This window comes from Mytilus trossulus, chromosome 1 (genome assembly GCF_036588685.1).
Source record: "Mytilus trossulus isolate FHL-02 chromosome 1, PNRI_Mtr1.1.1.hap1, whole genome shotgun sequence".
Classification (NCBI taxonomy): Eukaryota; Metazoa; Mollusca; class Bivalvia; order Mytilida; family Mytilidae; genus Mytilus; species Mytilus trossulus.
Genome location: NC_086373.1, coordinates 99194742 through 99221642, shown reverse-complemented (window position 1 = coordinate 99221642; position 26901 = coordinate 99194742). Strand labels below are relative to the sequence as shown.

General features: G+C 30.2%; 1 protein-coding gene across 5 annotated transcripts in view; it reads left to right on the top strand.

Moving 5' to 3' along the window:
* Positions 1-12742: 12742 nt before the first annotated feature.
* Positions 12743-26901, top strand: part of LOC134693212 (myelin transcription factor 1-like) — a 31957-nt gene continuing 17798 nt past the window's right edge. For 4 of the 5 annotated variants that reach the window (XM_063553959.1, XM_063553973.1, XM_063553966.1 and 1 more), the window contains exons 1-6: positions 12743-12896; positions 15824-15891; positions 23864-23930; positions 25013-25041; positions 25644-25683; positions 26549-26630. In XM_063553959.1, the coding sequence (XP_063410029.1) occupies positions 12764-12896; positions 15824-15891; positions 23864-23930; positions 25013-25041; positions 25644-25683; positions 26549-26630 (419 nt within the window). In that variant the 5' untranslated portion in view covers positions 12743-12763. Of the gene's footprint in view, positions 12897-15823; positions 15892-22895; positions 23214-23863; positions 23931-25012; positions 25042-25643; positions 25684-26548; positions 26631-26901 lie in introns of those variants that run through there. The other variant, XM_063553983.1, reaches the window with a different exon arrangement.

Sequence of the window (26901 nt, the reverse complement as noted above, 5' to 3'; positions counted from 1 at the left end):
TTTTCTACAAATTATGAAATCTACAAAAACTGGCATGGTATTTTTATATTGTATTAAGCCTTACATTTGAAAAGGTGGAAAACCTGGATGCTTCATATCTCGTATGTAGATGACTTATGTTACAAAGCTTATGTCAGTCATATGTGCCTTCATTTTCATGGTTCATGGACTTTTTAAAATAATTTGTTTGTCATTTTTTCACTTCTAAGTAATAGGTTAACTATATTTGGTATATTGGTTCCTTGCAAATTGCTAATTGTAATGTGTACATGTCTGTCTTACAGGATTTATCTTACCTTGACATCATTGTCATGGATCTTTAAAAGTGTTAATTTTATGTTATACTTGTAGTAAAACCTTTAACTTTAAAATTTTCAACAAAAAAAATAATCTTCAGTTAAGCAGGAAAGACACATGTTTTATTTCCAGATGATTAACCAATACCTAATTTGGCCAACATGATGCATAGTTGTCAAATGTCTCTTTCCCAATGGAGAGAGAAGTAAAAAAAATATTCGACACATATAAATCATCTTTTTGTACCAGATTTTATTTCTACTCAAGATGTAAAAATTTTAAATTGACAGATTGGTTGATTGATTGTTGTTTGCTAAACATCCAGTGACAATTTCTTGTATTATTAGGATGATAAAATAAAAATTACTCAATAGCAAAGTTTTGCCAGGTTGGAGTCCAAGGAAGAGCAGGATATTGGACTGGCACTAGAGAACAATGGCATGATGCTTAGGGGTAAACTTGACCACCTTTCAAAAGGCCAATTATGGTTAAAAACTCCAATTGAAATTTGAATTGAAGTACTGACAATATATTGAGGGAAAGATATTTTTAATTTTTGGAATAAAGAAAAGGGGGAGGTGCAAACAATTGGAGGGGGGACACTTTTTCTCATTTCAGATTTCAGAAATTAAAAGAGAAAGTCTTTAAATATTTTGGGGAAGTTAATATTCAACAGCATATTGTATTTCTCAAAGCAAAGAAAAGGTGTGAAATTATCAATTTTTGGGGGAAAGGGGAGGGGTCAAACAGAAAAAAAATGAATATAAATTATAATCATATAACAATTTGAAGTTCTTTGACTACAGTTATTCTGTGTCAGAAACCTATTATTTAAAAAAAAATCAAGTGTGAAGAATATTGTGTCCATTTTGGCCCCAACTTTTCAGGGTTGGACATCTGTGGTCGTATCCAGCTGCGCTCAGCGAAGCAATTTATTTAATTTGCAGAGGATATGGCACTCTCAAGGTTTTCAAGGAATCAGTTTGATTAATATATATTGACATAGAAGATATAATTTTATATCAAAGTCTATCAAAACGCAAATGCACAGAAAACCTTCAGCAATCTAGTATATATGACAATTAAAAAGCATAAGATTTGATGGATTTGATTAGAAAAATTTTCAAAAATTACAGATAATTCGTAAATTAAGCACTATATTGTGTCATCATGTATTCAAAGTAGGTACTCTGGCCTTTGTTAGTCTTGTATCTTGGAATTCTCGCTACATTTAAGACCCATTGGTGGCCTTATGCTGTTCAACGGTCTGCTCTATGGTTGGGTTGCTGTCGCTTTGACACATTCCCCATTTCCTTTCTCAATTTTACTAAAACACTTCATCATTCAATGATTATGTATGAATCTTTTAAAATACTAGTGTAATAAAATCAATTTCAAATTTTGGTCTAACTGACTAGCTATATCGTCTATAGACTAGGAATTTTCATCCTCTGGATAAAGGACACTATTAAAGGATTTGTATTGTTTACTGGGGGAATCAAACCACTGTTAGATAAGGAGACCATGCTTCTTTGTTAATATACTGTTACATTAAAAGTGGATAACGAAACTTTTAAAACTTTTTATTTCTCAATACCCCATCAGGGGTATGTGAATTAAGCAATAACAACAAACAATAACATATAAATACATATATATATATATATATACAAAATAATGATATAATAGAATGACACAGGACAATTGAACACAATTTTCAAGTTTGACAATTAAATCATGGAGTCATCAGAACAAACGGTATAACCTTTTTTTTAACTGTTATTTTTTCTTATTAGAATATAAAAGTTTTTTTTTATAAATAGGAATCAGCAGCTGCACCATGAGCGCATGATACGCCATTTGTCTTGTGTGAGAAGTTTTAGGGAGCTACCATTTAATTTTTAGGGGGGGGGGGGGGGGCTAGGATGAAATTTGAAAAAAAAATAGGCAGGACAGGGGTTTTGAGTTGAAAAAAAAAGGCAGGATGAGACACTTGCAAAAAAAAAGTCAGGACGACAATTTAGGTACAAAAAAGTCAGGATAAACTAAAAAAAAAAGGCAGGGCCGAACAGAGTGAAAAATAAAAATGCAGGACAGAGATTACAGCTAAAAAAAAAATGCAGGACACAATTTTTCATCCTAGTATACAGATCTTTAGATAAATATAACCTGAGACTAATGTGTTATAGTAGTCTCAGATATAACTAAAATTTGTGTAAAGTTTTAAGCAATAGTCATTAATGGTTTTTAAGATACGATGCAACATGTGAAACACCCCCTCTTTTTTAACAAAAAACTCAATAACTTCAAAATAGAATTTTGAGTCATGACCAAAAAGTATACAGATATTAAGATTAATATAACTAAAAAAATTGTAAAGTTTTAAGCAATACTCTTAAATCGTTTATGAGATAATGGCACATGTGACCCCCTCCCCCTTTTTACAAAAAAAATCAATAACTCTAAAATACAATTTGAATCATCACCAAAAAGTATACAAGTTTTTGGATTAATATAATTAAGAAGTGTGTGAAGTTTAAAGCAATAATCAGAAATCATTTTTGAGATACAGAGCGACATGTGAAAAATGCACACCCTGTTTTAGTTGTAAAGTCCCGTAACTCAAAAAGTATAAATCCTATTTTCACCAAAAATTATACAGATCGTTTGACCATCACAAGAAACAACGGTGTTCAGTTTCATAAAATTTGGATAAGCGGTTCTCAAGTATCAGTGCGACATGTGGACCGCGGACAGACAGACGACGGACATTTGTATACCATAATTCGTCCCGTCAAAATTTTGACGAGCGTATAAAAAATCGATGACACAAGCGCCAAGTGAAAATACATTTACTGCCATTTCTCGAAAGAAAATGAGATACACGAGACAAAGAAATAGCCGATTCATAGTCGCCATCTTGGTTTTATGAAGAAATTTTAAAGAAGTTTTTAATTAACAGTCCTTTTACCTTTTAAACATAGAACACTTTTAATATATAGTGAACAGTTTTAAGAAAGACAATTGTTTTATTTAAACATTTTTTCCAAATCACTGTTTTTGAGTAGATACAACCAACAGTAAATTCAAAATGTCGAGAAGGTCAAGTAGAGAATTAGTTCCAACTAAAATATATACACCCAGCAAGAGTATTCAAACTACTAAGAATTATGTATTAAATGAGAAAAGAACTTTGAATAAAATTAAGGAAGCTGCAAATAGAGACATTGATATTCAAGCAACTTTGAAAAGGGGGAATTTAATCATACAGTTTTCATCGGCTGCATTTTTGCAATTCAATACATGCTTCGACCAGTATTTTAGCTCAAACCAAAGTTTAAAACTAACAGTACATGAAAGGTTCGATTTATCAAAGAAATTATCTGAGAGGTCAATTTCATTTGCTGACGTTAGTAATCCGTCAAAGCAATTATATAGGGTGAACATTTTTAATACAACATGTCGTATTGAAGTGAATGGGAAACAATTTATGTCATTCATAGATGAATTTTCTAAAATTGCATCGCATATGAGTAATGATGTAGACTATAAACATCTCAACACCAAAATTAAAGAGCAATGTGATTTTTTATTATCATCAATTAATAACGGTCATAATCCGTCAGTTGTAGTGGATAATACAAAGATTAGTCAATCTAAAGCTGTTACAAATGCTGCCGCTGGTAGTAATGACATTAAGGACCCTAAAGTATGCCCTAAATGTACTAGAAATTGCTTATCTAGAAGTGTCTGGTGTAATAGGGGTGAACATTGGATACACTATAATTGCGAAAAACTAAAAAGTGAAATGATTAACATTTTAGAGAATAATTCTGATACAAACCATTATATATGTTCAATTTGTGATATAGACTCCATAGATGATAAGCAAGTATTATCTGTGAATTCTCCCACTCATACTCAAGTATGTGATAGTATCAACTTACCTTTGGTCAACATGATTAATGAAGAATCTTTTTTAGAAGGAAATGGAATAGAATCCGATACTTCAGTAAAACATATAGATAAAGATCAAGTAATACCCAAAGTAACTTTTGCTCAATCTCTTTTCATTGCCAAGAATCTGTCCGGTTTAAGGGAGATAACTCAATTTGATAACAATTAATTGTATCGACAAGGACGATAACCCATCCTCGCTCCACATGAGGTTACTTGAAAATTTGACATGTGCGATAAGACGCACAATTGAGGGGTCGAACACCCGCTGTTTTGTAAAGATAATTTCAGTGAAAACCAATACCAGATGTTATCTTTAAGATAATTTCGAATCATGTTTTCTGTATTTTGTTGCAGTTTGTTAAATTGATTGAAGGCCTTCGATCTATGTTGAAACCCGGGACTTCTAAAGAAGATTATAAGTCCTAGTTAAAACGTCTCACGATGTTTGATCTCAATTGGTAAATGTAAGATGCATATAAATAAAAAATAGATATTATTTTTTAAAATGAATTGAGCATCAAACTGACTGAAATGTAACTGAAATTTTAGTACAACTATTTCACATGTAATTGGCTGAAAGGCTGTTGTCTTACGATTCTTTTTTTATTCATATAATCTGATGTTCAGTAGTTGTCGTTTGTTTATGTGATTCACAAGTGTTTTTATTTTTTTATATACATTAGACCGTTGGTTTTACACTAGTAATTTTTGTGGCCCTTTATAGCTTGTTGTTCGGTGCGAGACTAAGCTCCGTGTTGAACACCGTACCTTGACCTATAAAGGTTTATTTATACAAATTGTGACTTGGATGGAGAGTTGTCTTATTGGCACTCATACCACATCTTCCTATATCTATAACTGGTACCTCAAGAATACGAAATGTCTTTCATTTCATTTAATTTCAAACATTCATCGACAGTTCAAAATTATTAAATTTAACAGTATACTTTGAGTGCGGATAACAACACAATTCCTCGAGTAAAATAAAGTGTTGTTGGTTAATGTCGGTCATATTTTTTTTTCGTAAATTGTTTTGTTATGAATGTAGTCTTCTCAATTGAATAATTTTATATTTTTTTATGTTCGGGCCTTTTATAGCCGATTAAATGGTATGTGTTTCTCATTGTTGAAGGCCGTACGGTTGCCTATAATTAAATACGTCCACTTCATTTGAACTTTGGAGGATAGTTGTCTTATTGGCAATCATACCACATCTCTTTGTTTTTTTTAATATTTTTTTGGATGTGTACTGGTGGATAATTTATCTTCAAATCGGTACTTTAGATCTTTTGTATTCTGTACATACGTTTCATACCAATCTGACAAGGAAGCCTTTTCTACTAATTTCAACAGTTTTGTCGTGTGTTGTGTTTTCATACCACATATATATTTGAGCACTCACAAACATTTTAACCCCGCTGAATATCACGGTTTCTAGTTCCGTTTTATAAAGCCAGGAACAAATTACTAGTAACTATGTGGTTGTCGTTTCTTGCTGTCTGAAATATTTATTTTCTTGGTGTTATTGATTAAGCATATACCAGTTCGTTTAATTGGGTTTTCCCCTATTTCCATTGTTTCGACATTTAACATGAGATCTGTTATATAGCACGTTTAACCCACCGCATTTTTGTGCTTGTCCCAAGTAAGGAACATCTGGCCTTTGTTAGTCTTGTGTGTGTGCGTGCGTGCAAGGTTTTTTTTTTAAACTTTGGTTCATTTATGTTACGGAGTTTGGTGTGGCGTTCTTTTTGCTGAAATATAGTTAACAATTTTGTGTATAGGGGCAAACTAGCGCACGCGGAATATTCTTGTGTTGCATTTAAGACCAATTTGTGGATTTGGGCCGTTTTAGCTCTTTGGTCGGATTGTTGTCTATCTTTTTTACACATTTTTCGTTTCCAATCTCATTGCCAACCATACCACCTCGTCTTATTTTGTAAATTATCGTATTAACTTCTAAGTTAAACCAGAGATATAAATAAGTAGTTTACATATATCTATGGCTCTGTTTAAATCATTTATGAAGGAAAAGAAAGTGTTTCATACATTATGATAGCCAAATTATTCAATTAAAGTTTACAGAACCCTATATAGTAGTAGCCTGTGAATTTCGTGGGTGGAGAGTAGGTCATCCCGTTAAAATTATAAAATTAAATAAAGTTATGTCTGAAAATGAAATCTCGGAAATGTCATATTTATTGACCCTTTCCTGTTTTCAATAAAATAGTAAAAACTTCCAGCATCGTTTCCACCATATATCCACAGGTATATAGCCTGAAGCTGACATGTTAAGTGTCATGCAAGTACCTGTTCAAAGCTAACAATCGTTATCGGTTTTTTTATGAAATTATTGACTCTTTATTTAATATTGTTTCGGTTCAATGAATTTTAATTCAGTTGAAGAGCTTGTGATAAAATAAAATGACAAAGCAATTCTATAAACAGTAGTTTATTTTCAATTTATACAAGAATACTGTTGTATTTAGAGATATATGTTAGTTTCGATTATTTAAGTCACCAACAAGTTTCTTTATTTTATATCATCATGGTAAAACGTGTCTTGAAAGGTGTTAACTTTCTAATGTATTGTGGGCACACATTATTCGTATAGTTAGTTTTAGCAAGGATTTGTATAGTTACACTATACAAATCCTTGGTTTTAGGAAATTAATAACAGAAACTTAGTTTTGATGAAAGATCTGTTATCTGATTTTAACTTGCCGTATCAAGTAGTCGAATTCAGATGCATTCTATATGCTGATTTATGCACTGTTAAATCGCGACGAAATAGAATTGTTCTCCTTTAAGATTGTGTTTTGAAATCGTGATAAAAATAGCATTAAAAAGGTTATACAAGTATTGTTACGACAAAGAGTCAAAAGGACCAGTTAAAATGTAACTATAGTCACTGGAGGAGTTGTCTCATTGACAATATGCAATCATACAGCTACTGCTAAACTTCTTTTTTTTTATTACCAAATATGAATAGAAGCAATTTAATCCCATTAATTAAAAAAAAAGTGATTGTGTATTGATAAAACACTCAACTGAACGTGCATCTTTTTAATACAATGCGTTTAGATTACGATTGGATCCTCATACTTTATTTAATATCGGTTATAAGCACGTGAAAACAGACACAAACAAAAACTTTGATTATAATTAACTTCAATTATAAAAACGTGAATTTCATATTATTTAGTGTTTTGTAATTCCTTCAGCCCTAAACATAGTCAATACAAAACGTCGTTTAAACTATATCACATGAATTATTATGTCTCAGCGTGACTGTATACTAGTAAATAAGATTGTGTAACAGGCTGCTATCTGTTTACACAAACAATGTATCGTGTTGTCAAATAGAAATTGATAGAATAAAAACTTAAAATCGCCTACTTTTAAATCAAATTTGGTGCAAGTAGACAATAACCAATTTAAAAATAAACTACACCACTTTAAACTATAACTTTCCATCTTTCTCTTGGTCTCAACAGGTAAGGAATGTCATCAGTAAAAGTATTTTATTTATTTTTTCAAAACTGACCACTTTTCCTAAAAATTACATTTTCTGCAAGAATAACGGCAAATGTAAGCCATTTGACATCCCTTTATGAAAAATCTAAATTTGTTGCATTAAGTTTAAACATTAATTTAAAATAATTTATATCATTAAAAAGAAGACACATTAAGGATTATGGTGATCTCAACAGTGAAGAAAAGAACTGAGAAGAAAATCGAATATCGTCTGTTAAAGATTATTTTCCATACAACTTCTATATAACGATTGTATCCATGTAGGGTATCTGAATTCACGCATGCGCAATGTCGACCGGACTGATTCTTGACAATGTATTGGAGGAATTTCCAAGGTCTTGTGCCTTATGTTTAGAGTTGTTAAATACTGATGAACAAATTTGTGAATTCTGTGATCAATCTTATCACATAAAATGTATGGGAAAAGAAAACAAAATATGTCTAGGATGTGAAGCAACACATAGTCAAAATTCTGAAAATTGGCATTTGAATATTGAAACTTCAGTAAAGAAGGTTAATTCACCTCGTCCAACTTTAGTCTGTGTAGACAAAAACATTACTGATAAATCTAAAGAAAATCAAGATAAGGATAATGAAAATAGTGTGTTGAAACAGAAAGAATTGCGTCAATTAGAACTAAAATTAAAGAAAAAAGAAGAAAGTCTGAAATTAAAAGAGTTGTCAGTGAATGAAAAACTTAAAGAGAAAACCAAGCTTCTTGATTATCTTCACCAAATTGAAGCCCGAAATTTAGAGTTAGAACAAACCATAAAAACAATGAATAGGAAAATTATTATATTGGAAGAAAATCAAAATAACTCTTCCCTGTGTAATGAAAAATCAGAATCTGGAAATTTAAATAGTCATAGGGATAATAGTGAAGATTTACTGGTACAAGTAAGGAATAAAGTCACAAAATTTATTGTGGACAAGATTGAAAATGAATTGGATAAATTATCTGACAATATTACTGAAAGCAATGATAAATTAAAGGATACACAAAATCATGTTTATCAACAAAATGTGAAAGATAACTCAGAAAATCAATATTCTCAACATAATTGGGATTACCAAAATTATTTTCATCAATATCCATATTATTATGATCATCACAACTCATATTATATAAATAATTATGGAACTGTAAATGAGAGTCATAGTGATTCAGAAAGTAGATGTGATTATGAAAATCAATGGTTTCAAGATACGTCTCCGGACAATACTCAAACTGTTACTCATTCGAATCTTATTGATGTATTAGCGTCAGACAACCAAGTAAGGACAAATTGTGATTCACAAAGTAATCAACCTAGGGACTATTTGGGACAAAATTTATATTTCCAAAGTAATAACATTGCCAAAACTTTACATGGAAATAATTTTTTATGGAAAACAAGCCTCAGTGTCCAACCGACATAATGGAACAATTAAATCATGAAAGTAGAGAGGATGATAAAAAGAAAGAACTTAATATTTTAACTTTTAATTGTAAAAATATACAAACATGCGGTATGTTTTTTGATGAACTTTTTAAATCAACAGATATATTTTTAATTCAAGAACATTGGCTGTTTAATTTTCAACTGAATTTACTTAATGAACTTCATCAAAATATTTGTGGAATTGGAAAAGCGGTCGATGATAAAGATCCAATAAATCCAACCAATTTACCTCGTGGTTATGGGGGAACAGGAATTTTATGGAGAAAAGACCTTGACAATTTTATAATCCGTTAGATATTGGAAACGATAGAATTTGCTGTGTTGAACTTTTAGGATCTTCAAAGCTACTCCTAGTATCTGTTTATTTACCATGTAAAGGAACACCATCTGACTCATTAGAATTTTATAACTGTATAGACCAACTACATGAAATCGTTCAAAGTTATAGCGACTCTCACTCTATTATAATTGGTGGCGATTTTAACGAAAATATTTTAAGTAAAATAGATACGAGAAGAAACAAATATTTAGTAGACTTTTTGAATGAAAATAGTTTATATACTGAAGAAAATGGTATTACTTTTGTAAATTGTAGTGGTAAAGGAACTTCAACTATTGACTTTTTACTTTTTAAACAAGATTTTAAAGAGAATGTGATCAGTATGGAAACAATGGACAATGTAGCTACTAACGTGTCTGATCATTTTCCTGTTAAAGCAAAATTGAAATATATCATCAATGCTAAAGAAAAACTGAAATGTTCAAATTCAAATATTCTACCCTCTGGAAAAACTCCATGGAAAAAAATAGATAAAGACGCATATAAAACTTTAGTTGAAAATGGATTAGATAATTTTTCATCATCTTTAGAAAATAAATATGAAGTGGATATTGCTTTTCAAAATATGAACAGTTTACTCTTCAATTCAGCAAAAAGTTGTTGTCCAACTCCTCGAAAAAGATATAGAAAACCAAAATTAAAAGTAATGAATGAAGATATTTCTGGCGCAATTGCAATGAAAAAAAAGGCTTTTTATCAATGGAAGATTAATGGGCGGTCGGAAGATCCAAGGAATGAACTTTATATTCAGAAAAAAGAGACAACTTATAATTTACGTAAACACTGTCGCAAGGCAGTTGCGATGAATAGAATCGATGAAAGAGAAAAAATAATGGAAGCAAATATCAAAAACAAAAATTCATTTTATAGACTTATTAAAAAACAGAGGGGAAGATTAAGTAATCATATAGATGAACTATCTGTAGGAGACACAGTGTATAGTACAGAAAACAACATTTTAAGTGGATGGAAACATCATTTTGAAAATTTAACAAAAAATTCTATTCATGAACATTTTGATAACAAATATCAACAAAAGATCGAACAAGAATATATTGATATAATTGACATTTGTAGAGCTATGTTTCAGCACCAAAGTATTACTGAAAATTTTTATTATAGAAGAATATCACAAGGAATGTATCGAGTTAAATGATCAAATAATAATAACTATGCTTGATGCAAAATCTGCATTCGATGCTGTTAAACATGCTGGGCTTATCAGAAGATTATATCAAATGAAAATTCCGGAACAATCAATTTTAATTATTGATAATCTATATAAAAATGCTGTTTCTTGTGTTAAATGGAATAATCAAATATCGGACACTTTTAGAATAGAACAAGGCGTAAGACAAGGAGGGACTCTTAGTGCAGACTTGTACAAAATCTATATAAATACACTTTTAGACATTTTAGCTGATTCAGGATATGGAGGCAAAATTGGATCTATTTCTTGTTGTGCTCCTACTTGCGCAGATGATTTAGCCATTCTTAGTAACAGTCCGTATGAAACGCAAATTTTAATTGATATGGCCTTTGATTTTAGTAAACGTGAGGCATACTTACTACAACCAGCAAAAAGTTGTGTTATACAGTCTAAATCACGTCACCATGAGAAAGTAAATGAAAATTTTTGGAATTTAGGCAATTCTGTTCTTCCAACTTCCAATAAAGCAACACATATAGGAATATGTCGTACAGACGATGATTCATGTAAAGCAACAATAGATGAGAATTTAAAGAAAGCAAGAAGGACACTATATAGTTTAATGGGGGTTGGACTTTATGGCGAAAATGGACTAGATCCACAAACTTCAATGTCAATAATGAATACTTATATTATACCGATAATGTTTTATGGATTGGAAATAGTAATCCCTAGAGGAAGATGTTTAGAAACTTTAAATATCCAATTTAAGAAGTTCTTGAAACAATTGTTATCTTTACCAAAAACAGTAGCAGATCCTGCTATATATATGATTTCTGGGATGTTACCTGTAGAAGCTCAAATAGATGTAAAAATTTTAACTTTTTATGGAAATATTACTAGACAAGGAAAAAATTCTATTGAATGGCAACTAGCGGAAAGGCAATTAAATGTTAAATCTATTAATAGTAATAGTTGGTTTAATTTACTGAGGAAAATATTTTTGAAATATGAACTTAATGATCCTGCACAATACTTAGTTAATCCAATTAGTAAATACCAATGGAAAAGGGAAATAACTTCCAAAGTTCAAAAATTCTGGATTGAGAAGATACTGAATCAAGCAAAACTTTATACCAGTTTAAGATACTTATCGTTGATATATAAACCAGGACAATGTCATCCTATTGCAAATACAAATACTATGAATTCAAGGGAAATTATTAGAATTCCTACAAAATTGAAAATAGCTACTGGGAGTTACATTCTGCAAACAGTTAGAGCCAAGTTTAAAAGTAATACAGAACTGTCTATATGCAAACTGTGTAATGAAACAGAAGAAACTTTACCACATTTCTTATTAACGTGTAAAAGTTTAGAAGATATCAGAAAACCAATTTTGGAAGATTTAATTAATTCCTGTAGTGAAGAACTAGCTGCTTTTAATATGAAAGGTGAACATTTTGACATTTTACAACTGATCATAGATCCCTTTAATTATATGACAATGTTAAGAAATGAAAAAGTTTTTAAAGTGATACAGAACATTATAGATCCAAAATGTAGGCGATTATGTTACAATCTCCATTGTGAAAGATATAGACTGTTGCAATTAGATGATATAAAGAAAAAGAAAAGAAAGTAACATTTTATGAATCCTAAGTGTCAATTGGTTGTCTACTCTTAAACAGTGATATCTTTAGATAAATATTTTTAGATTTTAAAATATTTAATGATTTGATGATATTGACATTAAGTCCAATTTTATCGTCAAGAATATGATGAACAATGTAAATAGTGTATAGTGATATTGGTGGAAGATATTTTTATTCATGATGTGAAAAACCAATACTCGGAAGAGGTGTGCCTACATTGGCAGAATATATATTACAGATTACAGATTACAGATGCGAAAATTACTTGGGAGCATGAATTTCAAATGTTGAGAAATGTACATTTGACATTGATAAAGCAACAAGTTATAATAGTTTGAACACTTACGTATTTTAAATTTGCCGCCAGGAAACTTGATCACAAATGAGTTTGCGTGAACGACATGTTGGATATTATGGGATATACGAGTGTTGTGGCGAAGTGAAATTTGAATATCTTTTTAATGCAAAATCGGTTTTCAAATACACAAACAGACAAATGACAGACCTAACCACAGGTATACATAAGTCACAAAAATATATTTTTGCAAATCTGAACAAAGTTTGCATGAACATAACAGCAGAATTACCAGAATGGTGTTTACACATTGTCAACCTTATAAAGTTCACATTGTCAACACGATGTACACATTGTCATTCTGAAATACACATTGAAATAGATTTCAACACATTGAAATTGACAACTACTATAATTTGTTTTCGTATACCTATTGTTTAATGCCCATAATTCTGAAGTTTTATTCAATATAAACAAGAAACACGAACATGGCGAAGTTGACCTAAAATCTCCCGCCATAGTGAAGTTATTTTAGAGAGTGCATGGAAGTGCATTAAAGGTGAATGGCGGTTTTTAAACAAAGTCTGGTTTTTTTTTTATAAAAGAATATGTATGCAAATTCACAAATAAATTTACATCACTTGAGTATGTCATGATATGTATACCAATTAAAAGATAAAAAAGGAGACAAAATATTAAAATATTGTTTGGTTATGTCTGTAGTATTATTTTTTTTTAATCATTTACTGTTGATGATATTGATATTGTTCCATGATATTGTTCGAAATGTGCCTATTGATATTCTATGCATTATTACTATTTGTATACCAGTTGTATGGGCCATTGCCAATTATTGTAATTGTGTTTGTGCCAATAAAATATTTGTATTGTAAAACAACTTTGAGAAGGTAACACAAATGACCGAATAACACTTATTATCCGAAAAAAACGCTTGTAATGACCGAATAACACTTGAAATTTTAATATTATCACATATTGGTGACTTTTGAACATTGATTATTAAATAATAATGTATATCAATGTATTTTATAACTTAAAAATGATTTACAAAAAGCAGATAAGTTCATAAAGATAATTTTAGATTATAAGTGTGTACATCCATTGTGATTTCTGTGGTCGCCATATTCGATGTACACACTAAATTTTAAAAGTTTTTTATGAACTTATCTGCTTTCTGTAAATTATTTATAAGTAATAAAATACATCGATTATATACTATTAATTAATAATCAATGTTTAAAAGTCACCAATATGTGCTAATATTGAAATTCAAGTGTTATTCGGATATTAACAGTGTTATTTGGTCATTTGAGGTTAACAAACATGACAAATATCTGGGACAGTCTGACTAATAGTTAAATTATATTTTCCAGAGGTTCTAGTTGGGTAGGGTGCCTTTATGGAGCTACTTTATGGATCATCTAACCGTTTTATCTATTGTCCGTCCCAAGCTTTGTATAGGGACCCCCTATTTCAGAGTTGGGATCTAATTCTGCATCTGTTTACATATTATTCCCAGGAAATACTAACCATTCAATCTCTATGAAAATACAGAAGCTTAGTGCAATTTTTTTATGGCTGCGAAAAATATGCCATGAATTAGATAATATATGATTAAGATACAATTTTGTTTTGTTTCAAACATTAATAATCAAAGCTGAACGTGAAAATAATATTTTGCTTTAAATGTTTAAGTAGTCAGTTTGATTCAATTTTGTCAATATATGCTAAAAAAATTGTTGATGTAAACAGTATTATTGGCTTGCAACTCATACATGTCATATAAATCCCACAACTACAACATGTACAATGAGGGTTATACAACTTTAATTTATAGCCAGATGGTTGTGTACATGTACATGTATGTTCTCTGACATGGCATTTCACCATGGTCAGTAACTCAGTATGTTCATTCATAAAAAAGAAAAGAATGTGAAAAAAGGGAGACATCAGTAAAACCCTTTTGTTGACTCATCACTGCACACAAAATCATTCTTATAAAGATAAAATGATAATTTCATTATATTTTATCCCATACAACATGAAATGAGACATAGAAAAGTCATCATAAGATGATTGTACATGTATGTGCTTGTGTACATGTGTCTACATACATTTCTATTTATGTTTACATTAGATTAATTAGACTGCAGTCTTCAGTGGTCATCTCTAGTTATAATAAGGTGGAATGTAGTCTATAATAATTATATGGATTAAATGCTGATACCTTAAAGAACATCCATGCATTGCTATTGCTTCTTTTAGACTTTTTCTAAGTTGGATACAAGGGAAAATCATGTGCTTTTCAGTACAAGATTTGGATTTGAAAATACTTAGAAGAGCACTAAAAATCTATTGGCTGTGATTTTAAGATTACTAAAAAAGAATTTGAAGATGAAAAAAGCCTAAAACTGAGAATTCATGGTCTTTAGAATAGGATATTGAAGAATAGGACAAAAGCCTAAGACTAAGATTTTAAGATTTTTAAAATAGGATATAAAAGAGGAGGACAAAAGCCTTAGACTTGAGATTTAAAGATTCTTAAACATGTTAAAATAGGATATTAAAGAGGAGAATAAAAGCCTTAGACTGAGAATTTTAGGTTTTTAAAATAGGATATACGGGAGCGGGTGGATCCAGCCTAAATATAAAGGGGGGTTCCCAACCCAGGACAAAGGGGGGGTCCAACTATATGTCCCCATTCAAATGCGTCGTCGAAAAAAAGGCGGGTTCCAACCATGGAACCCTCCCCTAATTCCGCCAATGATATAAACAATAATAAAAGATGACAAAAGCCTAAAACTAAGCTAAAATGTGGACAATAGGACAATAGTAACTTTTTCTAAATTTGAGTAGAAAATTAAAACAGATTGAGCTAACTAAATGTTTGCTCCTCCACTCCTTGCTACTGCTTATTATACACAATTTTTATGCCTGAAATTCTGGATCTGCCCCTGAAACTGATTCAAAATTATAATGTAAAGATGTTTGCTATAAAATTACTTTGTTTGCAGAAATAGTTAATAGAAAACCTAGAAATATGAACCGTTTAAGATAACAACATCATCATGATCATAGTGCCTCAACTTTTCACAAACCTTAGACTTTACATTGCTCTTATTTCAGGCATCTCATCTGAACTAGTTATTGAAGAGAAGCAGGATGGAATGGCTCAAGAAGATTCTGACAATGAGGTAATGTATTATATCATGTGAAGCTTGTATTATTTCATTCTGCTTTTATTTGCACTAAATCTTCTCAGCATTTGGATAATATGCTCCTAAGGTAGCAATACACAGTTATAAGTTTAGTTTCGCATTGTGGCCCCTGTGAATATTTTAAATATGAAAGTTGTTGTACAATAAAATTGATTTTTAGATAATTGAAGAATAATATAGCCTTCTTAGTGGGTTTATATGAACATTTAGATTGTTATGCCCACCTACGATAGTAGAGGGGCATTATGTTTTCTGGTCTGTGCCTCTGTTCGTTCGTTCATCCGTCTGTGCGTCCGTTCGCTTCAGGTTCAAAGTTTTTGGTCAAGGTAGTTTTTGATGAAGTTGAAGTCCAATCAACTTGAAACTTAGTACACATGTTCCCCATGATATGATCTTTCTAGTTTTAATGCCAAATTCAGTTTGACCCCAATTTTATGGTTCACTGAACATAGAAAATGATAGTGTGAATTTCAGGTTAAAGTTTTTGGTCAAGGTAGTTTTTGATGAAGTTGAAGTCCAATCAACTTGAAACTTAGTACACATGTTCCCCATGATATGATATTTCTAATTTTAATTCCAAATTAAAGTTTTGACCCCAATTTCAAGGTCCACTGAACATAGAAAATGATAGTGCGAGTGGGGCATCCGTGTACTATGGACACATTCTTGTTTTTAACATGTTTTATAGGCCATTTATATGATTGACAGTCCGTATTTTCCTATCGGTAATGTCCATATATTGTTGGTCCATAAATTATTGTAGTGTTTATCAACAAAGATTTTCTGCTCGATCTTTTCAATTCAATTTTTTGGACCACTTGATAGATATAAACCTATGGATTCTGGAAAGGTATCACTGTAATTGATTGAAATTTTCCTTTAGACCAAATTTTGGAGACTTTTGTGACATGTTCACCCCCCTTTTTTGCTATATATTGTATCTAAGAAATGCAGATTGTTGCCATGGTTATACCCAAAAGGGATTATATTTCACCCTTATGACCATTAGAAATCAAATCTATGGAACATTATCTTTCTATAAGTATATACATGCATATCACACATATAAAGCCTTCTTTGTTAGACAGGAGGGGAAAGAGGGTGTTTAAAAATTATGAGTGTCAATTTTAAGTTTTTTTCCTAACTGTGTATTGCTATCTAAGAAATAGCAACTGGGTAATAAGTTCTACGAGTCCTGGATATTATTAACAGCAATCTGCAGGAGTTAGGGTCAAGTGATGTGGATTAATAAAAAGATGTTTGAGACATAATTTGTGTTATGTTCGACAATAGATTAGTTTTTTAAAAAAGCATGTCCATCATTTTTGCATCATTTACCAAAAAGTCAATCTATATGAGTTTGACTAACTTGTTGCATCTTCATGCCAGTTCACTGATAATTTGCTGAATGCTCAATGAATATCATTTCTATTTATTGACGAAATATTTGGAACCTTAAGGAGTATCTTTACCAAACATGCCAGGGGCCGATCCAGCCATTTTAAAAAAGGGGGGTCCTAAACCAGGACCAAAAGGGGTGGGGTTCCAACTACATGTCCCCATTCAAATGCATTGATCGTCCCAAAAGAAGGGGGGTTCCAGCCCCCACAACCCCCCTCTGGATCTGTTCCTGCATGCCAACTTGGATTGATAAAAACCTTTATGATGAGGTAGTCTAGATCTTAGTGGTAATTGGGTTTTTATACTTGACTGGATGTATTATTGTATACAAATGTCCAGCGTCACACAAATGTTTCACCATATAAACTTGAGAAAAACTTATCCAAATTTCATGAATTTTCATATTATTGTTTCTCATGATGGTCAAATGATCTGTATGCCTTTTGGTGAAAATTAGATTCAAACTTTTTGAGTTAAGGGTCTTTGTAACTAAAACTGGTGTGTGTTTTTTTCCTATGTCGCACCATATCTCAAAAACGATTTATGATAATTGATTAAAACTTAACACACTTCTCAGTTATATTCATCTAAAAAAAATGTATACTTTTTGGTGATGATTCAAAATTTTATTTGAGTTATTGAGTATTTTGTAAAAAAAGGGGGAGGGTTTTGTTACATGTCGCGTCGTATCTTAAAAACAATTTCTGATAATTGCTTAAAACTTTACACACTTCTTAGTCATATTAATCTAAAGATCTGTATACTTTTTGGATTTGATCCAAAATTTTATTTTAGAGATTTTGAGTTTTTTGTAAAAAAAAAAGGGGGGTGTTCACATGTCGCACTGTATCTCAACAACAATTTATGATTATTACTTAAAACTTCACACCCTACTCAGTTATATTAATCTTAAGATCTGTATTCTTTTGATTCTGATGATTCAAAACTTTATTTTAAAGTTATTGAGTTTTTTGTTAAAAAAGGTGTGTTTTCACATGTCATGCTGTATCTCAGAAGCTATTTATGAATATTGCATTAAACAACGGGCATATCATGCGCTCATGGCACGGCTGTTTATTGTTATACTGATATTAAGTAAAATTTTAGTTTCTTGGTGGAATTATTTAATCTGCATGTCTAACTTTGTTACTTGGTTTGTGACAGCACCCCATGGTACGGTATACCTCTATCACTTTAGGGGTTAAAGGTTAAATTTACAGCAGCTATTGATGGACTGAAATTGCCAAAATTTTAATTTGTAGATGGTATTTTATGAAAATTAATGTCCATCTTATACAGAACTTGTTTAAGTACAAGATAAAATTGAGAATGGAACCATTGATAGACTAAAGTTTAGGTAGAAGGGTTTATGGAGGATATCTTTTGAAGAATATGTCTATTTGAAACCTTTGCCAAACTGAGCTAAAGCTTGGCCTTTCAGCCCTTCAGAAAGAACAAGACTTCCATTGATTCTAAGTTCAGTAGATAAAAGCTCAAGGTCACACTGTAGAGTACAGAATACACAAGGGGAAATCATTCTCTAAGTTGCCAATATAACATAGGTAATATAACATAGGTAATATCATATGGTTGTAAATCAAGGTTAGGAAAGTTTTGTCACCTTTAATCACAATAATCTCACATTTGAATTTTCATTAATAATCTCACATTTAAATTTTCATTAATAATCTCGCATTTGATTTTTTATTATTTATTTCAATTGATCTAAGGTGTTTGATGAATAATATATGCTGTCTTAATTTACAGTCGTCAGGGATTAAAAGGATAATTCAAACATTCATTTCTGAATTATTAATTACAAATACTGAATTCAAATGGCAAAGGGCTTCAGGTCAATATATAGATGTATGTAGAAAAACCTGACAAAGGAAGGATTTTGGGTACCTAAAACAATAAACATTGTATGACGCCACTACCAAATACTTTAAAAAGAATTATTAGTCAACAAGGCAATGTCAGGAGTGAAACTATAAAAGGTCTATGCATTAACCATATCTGTTGACTCCCCCATGTAAATCACCCTCTGGCTTTATTGCCCTTGTGAGTCAAATTTGATGTAATTTTGCCATTATCTGATTTTAATGTCAAATTTTTATAACTGAATAGGCATTGACAATAAATATACCAGGTATACTGTGGATCCAATAATATTTGTTGAATACCATTTATTTTTTTTAAATATTTTCATGGATATTATTGCTTATGGTACACTACTTTTGAATTAGATGTCCAAGGAAGTACAATTTTTTTAAAAGCTTAGTTATACAGACTTAAGCAATTTACCCAAGGGAAAATATTAGTTTCAGTTTTCCCCAATCCATGAAAATGAATGAATCAACAGTATTTAAAACTAAAACGGATATATTATATTTGAGCACATGTCCATTCAACACCTGACTATGTCTTTAAGCCAGAGGCCATTTAAAATACATGAGAATATGTTTAGGCAAAATTTACCTTGAATTTTACCTTCTCATTTCGTAAATGGATAATGGGTTGGACTAAAGATACTGGAGTTGTGTTGTTATTCATGATACAGAAAACAAAAGTGGATCTAAGATACTAAAGCACATTGATGATATATAATTTCCTAACGTTTCATTGTCTTATGTTTGGGGTTTCTTAATTTAAAAATGTTACCAAGAATGAGAGGAAATTGCTTTTAACTTCAATAGGAGAGTTTAAGAAATATAGTAATGTTTTGAGCAAAGTCATGATCCAGATAATAACTACCAGGGAAGTATTTATGTGAGGTCTCAATTAGTTCTAGAGTTTCCACAACAAGCTATTGATTTTTCTTTCTAACTTTCAAACAAGACAGTAAAATCAATATCACATACTGCCATGTTGATGAAGAAAATCAAAGTTTCTTGTGAGGAAAACACAACTTTTGTGTGCAAGTAGTGAAAAAATTCAATTATAGTATAAATTAGATTTAAAGGCTAGAAAAGCCAAAAAAAGTTCTGTATGGTCTGTAAAAAATGTGTGAAGATTAATTCATGTAGCTATTAAAATCACTTATTTCTAATTATTGAAAATAAATGAGATTTGAAAAAAAGATAAAAAAAAGAATGTGTTTACATAATATACATAGAATAAAAGGACATTTATGATTGGCATTCGTTAGACAGACACCCAACAGCACATGCAATTCAAATGAAATGCACTGAGACTGACACCCAACAGAATGAAACAGTGATACAGACAACAAACAGCACATATATAAACCAGAAAAATGCAATGAGACACACACATGACATGTGATTAAAGTGAGACGCACACACAACATCAAATATAAAACAAATGGCACACCTTTCAGGCTTTATTGCCACCCATTTTTAGTTGGTATGATTTTTTGGTAAACCAAAATTTTGAAAATCAAATATTTGCACAAACTTTTAATAGGGCTCATATATAGTTTTCAAAATGATGTGATTTGAGTAGGGAGTTATTTCCAAATGGCTGTTAAATTGGAGGGCAAACTGGTCGGTTTTCTTACTTCACCGACTAAAACATGTGATATCTGCAGGTCAGATAAATGCTCCATCTTTTAGATTGTGATTATTATAAAAAGTTTGAATTAGATTCTAAGTTTAGCTAATAACCTTTTCTAAAGTTTAGCAGTGAGTTTGGTTGATTCATGAAGGAATTTGTTTACTTTTTCCCTTAGAATTGCATCACAGGAAAAATCACTATTTCTCAAATTACGTCAATTGAAAACCTTCTATACTTACAACACTAAATTATTCAAGATTTATTAAAGATCATTCTGTGTAGATATAAATACAAAATGACCAATATGACCAATATATAAACTGCTTTAGGAGATTGCAGATATTTCATATACTAGTACCTTATTGGAAAGTGTTTGAAGCTGATCATACATATAAAAGATAAATTTTCCCAAAGTTTTGTATTAAATTGACTAGTGTATATTAAGCAGATGTAAATTTGGTTGGTTTATGTTAATGTTTAATTTGTTTGTTTGCTTATTTATAGACTTTTGATATAAGAGATAGGGTGAGTGTGAGTTTTAAATACAGGGGGATGGGGTTGGGCGTGGTGGTTAATTTGCTAAATGATAATGGTTTGAAAAAGGAGGTTATACATTCTTGAATGCTTATAAGATGCAAATCCACAAAAATCACACAAAATAGGCAAAGTTGAGGATATTCAAATTTGCATACAAGTATTTTTTGTGGAAGAATTGTTTTTTGGGAGGTGTGGTGGTTATCTGGAAGCATACAATTTCTTGTATACAGGTTTCATCACCAACTATATAATTTATATTGGGTTATTCTTTTACATTTTAAGAATATATATATATATGCTCTTTTATTTAAGATAATAAGTAAAAGTATTTTTTGTTGCATTTAGAAAGTTTATTTTGAAATGTTTTAGAATTTTTTTAGGTGAAAAATAAGTCCTTAAATCTTTTATAAAAACAAAACTGAAAGGAAAGGAAATTTGTTTTTACATGTGCTAAAGGCTTGTTTATTTTATGAATGTCAAAAAAGTTTGAAAATTCAAATGGAAAAACAAGAAAAGGCAGAGAAAAGCACTTTGTTTAAAAAGAAATAAATGTTGTGTACAGGTAAAGATATATAGATGAGTAAATCAATTGAAAATTACATATAAAACAAAAAAATTTAGAAATAAAAGAACATTCAGTTTTTTAATGGCAATGATTTCCAAGAAAAAAATTGAAAAGGTGACAATTCTTCAATACGGCACACCTGTATATGTCGATAGATCTCTCAGGTGAATAATTTGTTTTATGTTGCCATGGTAATAATTCTCCCAGCTATCATTTTATTGATAGGTATTTGTATAGCAATTAATGGTATAATCTGAGCTTTAATGGTAAAATTAATCTATCTTTTACCTGATACATAATATATATGTTTCAAATTAAAATCAAAGTATCTCACAAATTCAGGATAAATGATTCCAAACTGAAAAATCTGACATTTTCAAATGTGTCCTGAAGACTTCAGAGGGATTAGTAATTGCCATGACTGTAATATTAAGGAACTCTGGACTTAGTAGCTATATGAGAGGAATTGTTAGATAATAAATGTATTATCCCTCATTGAATAATACTTTTTGACTCCTGCATTTATTGAATGGCATATTTAAATTTCCTGTATATTTGAGCTGAGCACTATTGATAAAGATATTGTTCTTTGCTTTCCTACTTAAATCTTCTTGTTGGAAATACATAAAACTTTTATCCTGTATTATAGTCTCAGCTGTGTATTAAAAAAATCAATTTTTGAACTTAATAACATTTCAAAACTTATTTAACCCGCCTTCAGAAGAAAACTAGAACAATAGCTTACTTACTTCAGAAATTGTATAATATGCAAATCCAATTGATTTATGCAAAGATTAATTTGCCTTTGATATAAAAAATAAATAAAAAGAAAGTTCCTGAATCTTATTTTATTAAGAAAGATTTAATTTTGTCAAGTGTAAAATATTGAATGATATATATCCATATTTGACTATTGATTGTTTTTTGTTTATAACGGTATCATTTCTGAACAAACAAAAGTTGTCCATTACAGGTAGTTTTCTTTGTGTAACACCCCATCAGCCATAAATCTATACCAATTACTACCACTAAAACATCTGCTCCTTTATATGTCCTTATACTACAGTTAATATTTCACCTTCATTAGTATGCATAGTTCTTAGCCAATCAAATTAGTTTATACAAATGACAAAGGCAGCAATCCGAAAGACAGATGCAAAATTATTATAATTGATTTTTCCAAAGGATGACATCTCTTCTACTCATTGTTCCAAGAGTTTGAACATCTAACTTTGTTATTGAAAAAAGGATTTTTAAGATAAAATAAATGGTTTTGAAGGTAAGAAAATAGTTCATGTTACAGGAAAAGTACTTTTTATACTAGTTTTGATTGTTTTAATGGATTTTAAACTTGATTAAAAAGTCATGCAAGTCATTGGAACTCTGATCATAATTTATGCATCTAATGATGGTATTGGAAATTTGAAAAATATATGTTTTTTGTACTATTTAACTGCTTAGATTAATGAAAAGGTAATTGATTGTGATTTATGTTTGGTTGATAGATATATTTGTTTTACTTATAAGTGGTTTTACATGGTTTTAAGCAGTTAAATTGACTTTCCTGGAAAGTTTTATGCTAATGAGGAAGCTTCCAGATTCCTTTACCGACCAAAATGGCTGAACTTGCAGACAAGACTTGTTGACAATCATAGTAATAGGAAAAAGTTCTTATTTGACCATTATTCAGGGAAATATAATCTAAAGTCAAAGTAATTCACTTTTTTATGAGGTTTTGATATTTTGCTGGATTCTTTTTAGAAAGTTGACACTTTTTTAAAAGAATCTTTGAAATGATGATATTGATTTTTTAGGAAGATGTAGCTTTAGTTAATTAAGTTGAAAGGCTAGTTAGTTATCATGGAAAGATGTGATTCATTAACCTTTGGGAGATTATAATATTTTTAAATTGATTTTTTTTCTTTGTAGAATTCTGATGGTGGTAAATCAAGGGGAACCGGAGAGGGAAATGAAAAGATGACAAACAAAAGAAAAAGTAAGTAAAGTAATTGAAAGGTTATTTTATATTAAAATATTATTTTTTAACTCCTTATAAGGTATGAGCAGTGTTGCATCATATTATTATAACTTTGATTTTGACAACAGAAAAGAAACTGAACTTTACATGAAATTTCTAAATATTGATTTGTAATCAGAATAAATAATTTAAAATTATCAACTATTTAATTGTAAATTCATTGCTCCTAATGGTTTAAGTTTTGTTTTAAAAAATATCTTCATAGGAAAGCCAAAAGTTGTAAAAAAAAACTTTCACATTTTTCAAAAGAAATGAAGTAAAAATTTGACAAAGTTTGTAGTACAGACACAATGATTCAAAGCTTTTTAATAATTTATGATTTCAATACATAATCTAATTGTGCGTGAATGGCAACACAAAAGTTCAATATGTGACACAAAAGTTCAATATGTTACACTATATAAAGTTGTTCACACTTTAGGTAGTTTTTATCTACCCCCTGTGTAACAGCTGTCATCCTCAGGTACATGTTGTACCTTTGTTGTCAATGACAGATGGTAGATATTTAAAATCAGCTGTTATCAAAGTTTACAATTTTGGTCATTATTAATTGTAGTATTGAATTTGATGATTTAATTCTGCCTATATATTTTTTTAATTTGATTTTTTTTTTTTTAAATCAGCTATTTCATCCTAAGCACTGTTATGATAGTGTTGGTATTATTTTAGATCTGTAATTTAAAATTTATCAATTGTAAGTTTTATCCATATTTGAATGATACATGTATTACTATATAATAAAAATAATATGTACATGTATTGACAACTAGAATTTTTATTTTTTAATATAAAGAATTTCTGTCTGATACTAAGTATTAGGGTGCAAACTGAGTTAATACAAATGTACATGTGATCAAGTTTCAACGAATCACAAATCCTTAAAAACATTTGATCAAATAAACATATATTATACAGAAGAGTAACTTTACTTAAGTCTGAAGAGAGAAGTATCATTTATGTACATGTATGTGACATGTCACAGTATAACATAAACCAAAAAATCTGTATAAAAGTCTGATGAAAATATTGTTTGTTTTTAGGTGCTGTGGATACCAGAGATTTAAGTAAGGTAGGTACAATATTTAAAGAAAAAGAAAAATTCAAACTTATTCGGCTTTAACTTTTTTTATTCGAGCATTACTGATCAGTCTTTTGAAGACGAAACATGCCTCTGGCTTACAAAGTTTCAATCCTCGTATTTAAGATTAGTTTATTTACTAATCTACCAGATCTGCAGATCCCCAATTTTGAAACAAAACTTCTTATAATGTGTAAGTATACCTCATTGCGACTGCAACTTAACAACACAAATAACCAAAAGACATCTAGAGAACAACATGCATGTATCTCAAGGTTATTGTAGTGCTATGTTAACATAATGATGTAACACTCAGCCTCTTATCTAAATAGTTTTTACAATAATATTTAGGGAAACATTGCTAATTCAAGTCCCTTTGTGCTATTTTAAAATACCTATGCATTCCAAAGGCCTTATATATCATCGTGTAACTCTAAGGGTTATACTATTGAGCTGTTTCAAACTTTTAATTACTCAAATGTCCTATATTAAAGAAAATTCTTAGAGCTAATTAGACTTACATATTCAAACTTAATGCTTATATATAATACATTAACTTAACATTAAAATCCTTTTGATTTTTTTTTTAATAGGCTGAAGGTTTGGAAAGTAAAAAATCAAAGACAAAACAAGGTACGTTTACTTAGTAGTCATAGTGGATGAAATAAATTTGTTATAATGTATAGAATTATGGTAGCTTTTAGACAAGGGGAACATACTACTGAACTGTAATGGAATACTGTTTTATAAGATGAAATAATATGGGGACGAAGTCCCCAATTACGGTAGAAAAATCAATGAAAAAAAAAAAAAAAAAAATCTGGGAAAATTTCCCGAATTTTTCATTGTACTAATGAACTCAAAATCGTTAACATTTTTTTTCAGATCTAGTTCCTGTTCCGGTTTTCCCGCATTTGCGCAGAAATCTGTCTTGTTTGCATGAGACTTTGATTTTTTTTTTTATATTTATCAGTCTAGTAAAACATAAGATTGGATCTCAATACAAATTCAATTTTAATAATTGTTTGATATGAAAAAAAACACGTTACGTTACCTGATGAAAGCGTTTCTTTTGTTTACATCGAATATGACGTCATAACTTAAAGAACGTCACAGCTAGTTCCCTAACAACAGAACCAAAATCGGGAACGTTACGTACGGTATTTCGGTTTCTTTTATCAACATGATTGAATTAAGAAAATAATACATACAGACTTCGTCCCCATTCACAGGTTATGCCTGCCTCATATTAATGACATGGTTTAATTCAAAAGAAGAGACCATAAGGCTTATTATTAAAATTAATGATGAATAAACCATACTTGTATAAAGAATGTATAAAGAATGTTAATGAATAAATGAAATAAGAAGAGGGAGAAAGATTTAAAGATATTTTATTTTTAGCTCCATGCAGTTCAAAATATTACCATATCCCTACTTTATATCATTAAAAGAAGATATCTGTAACATTCTTCAAATTTTTCTACTTTAATTGTAGATGCAGTTTCTGATGGATTCTGTCCTTTCCCAGGATGCAATGGACTTGGTCATGTGTCTGGGAAATATGCTAGGCATCGCTGGTAAGTTTGTATATTTTACTTATTTGCTTTTACTTTCTTGTAATTTTCTAGTGACATATATATATATTACTGAACCAAACAGTTTAAAATAGTTAGTGTAACTGAATAAGTATATGTGAAAAATATCCAAAAGGTTGCAATGTCCAAAACAATTGTTTTACTTCTGCCTCACAATAATATAACAAAACAAAAATTTACTTTCTGTATTTAAAGTATGAATAAAACATACTGTATTCTTGTTGATTGATTCTTTACTATAAACACAAATGTG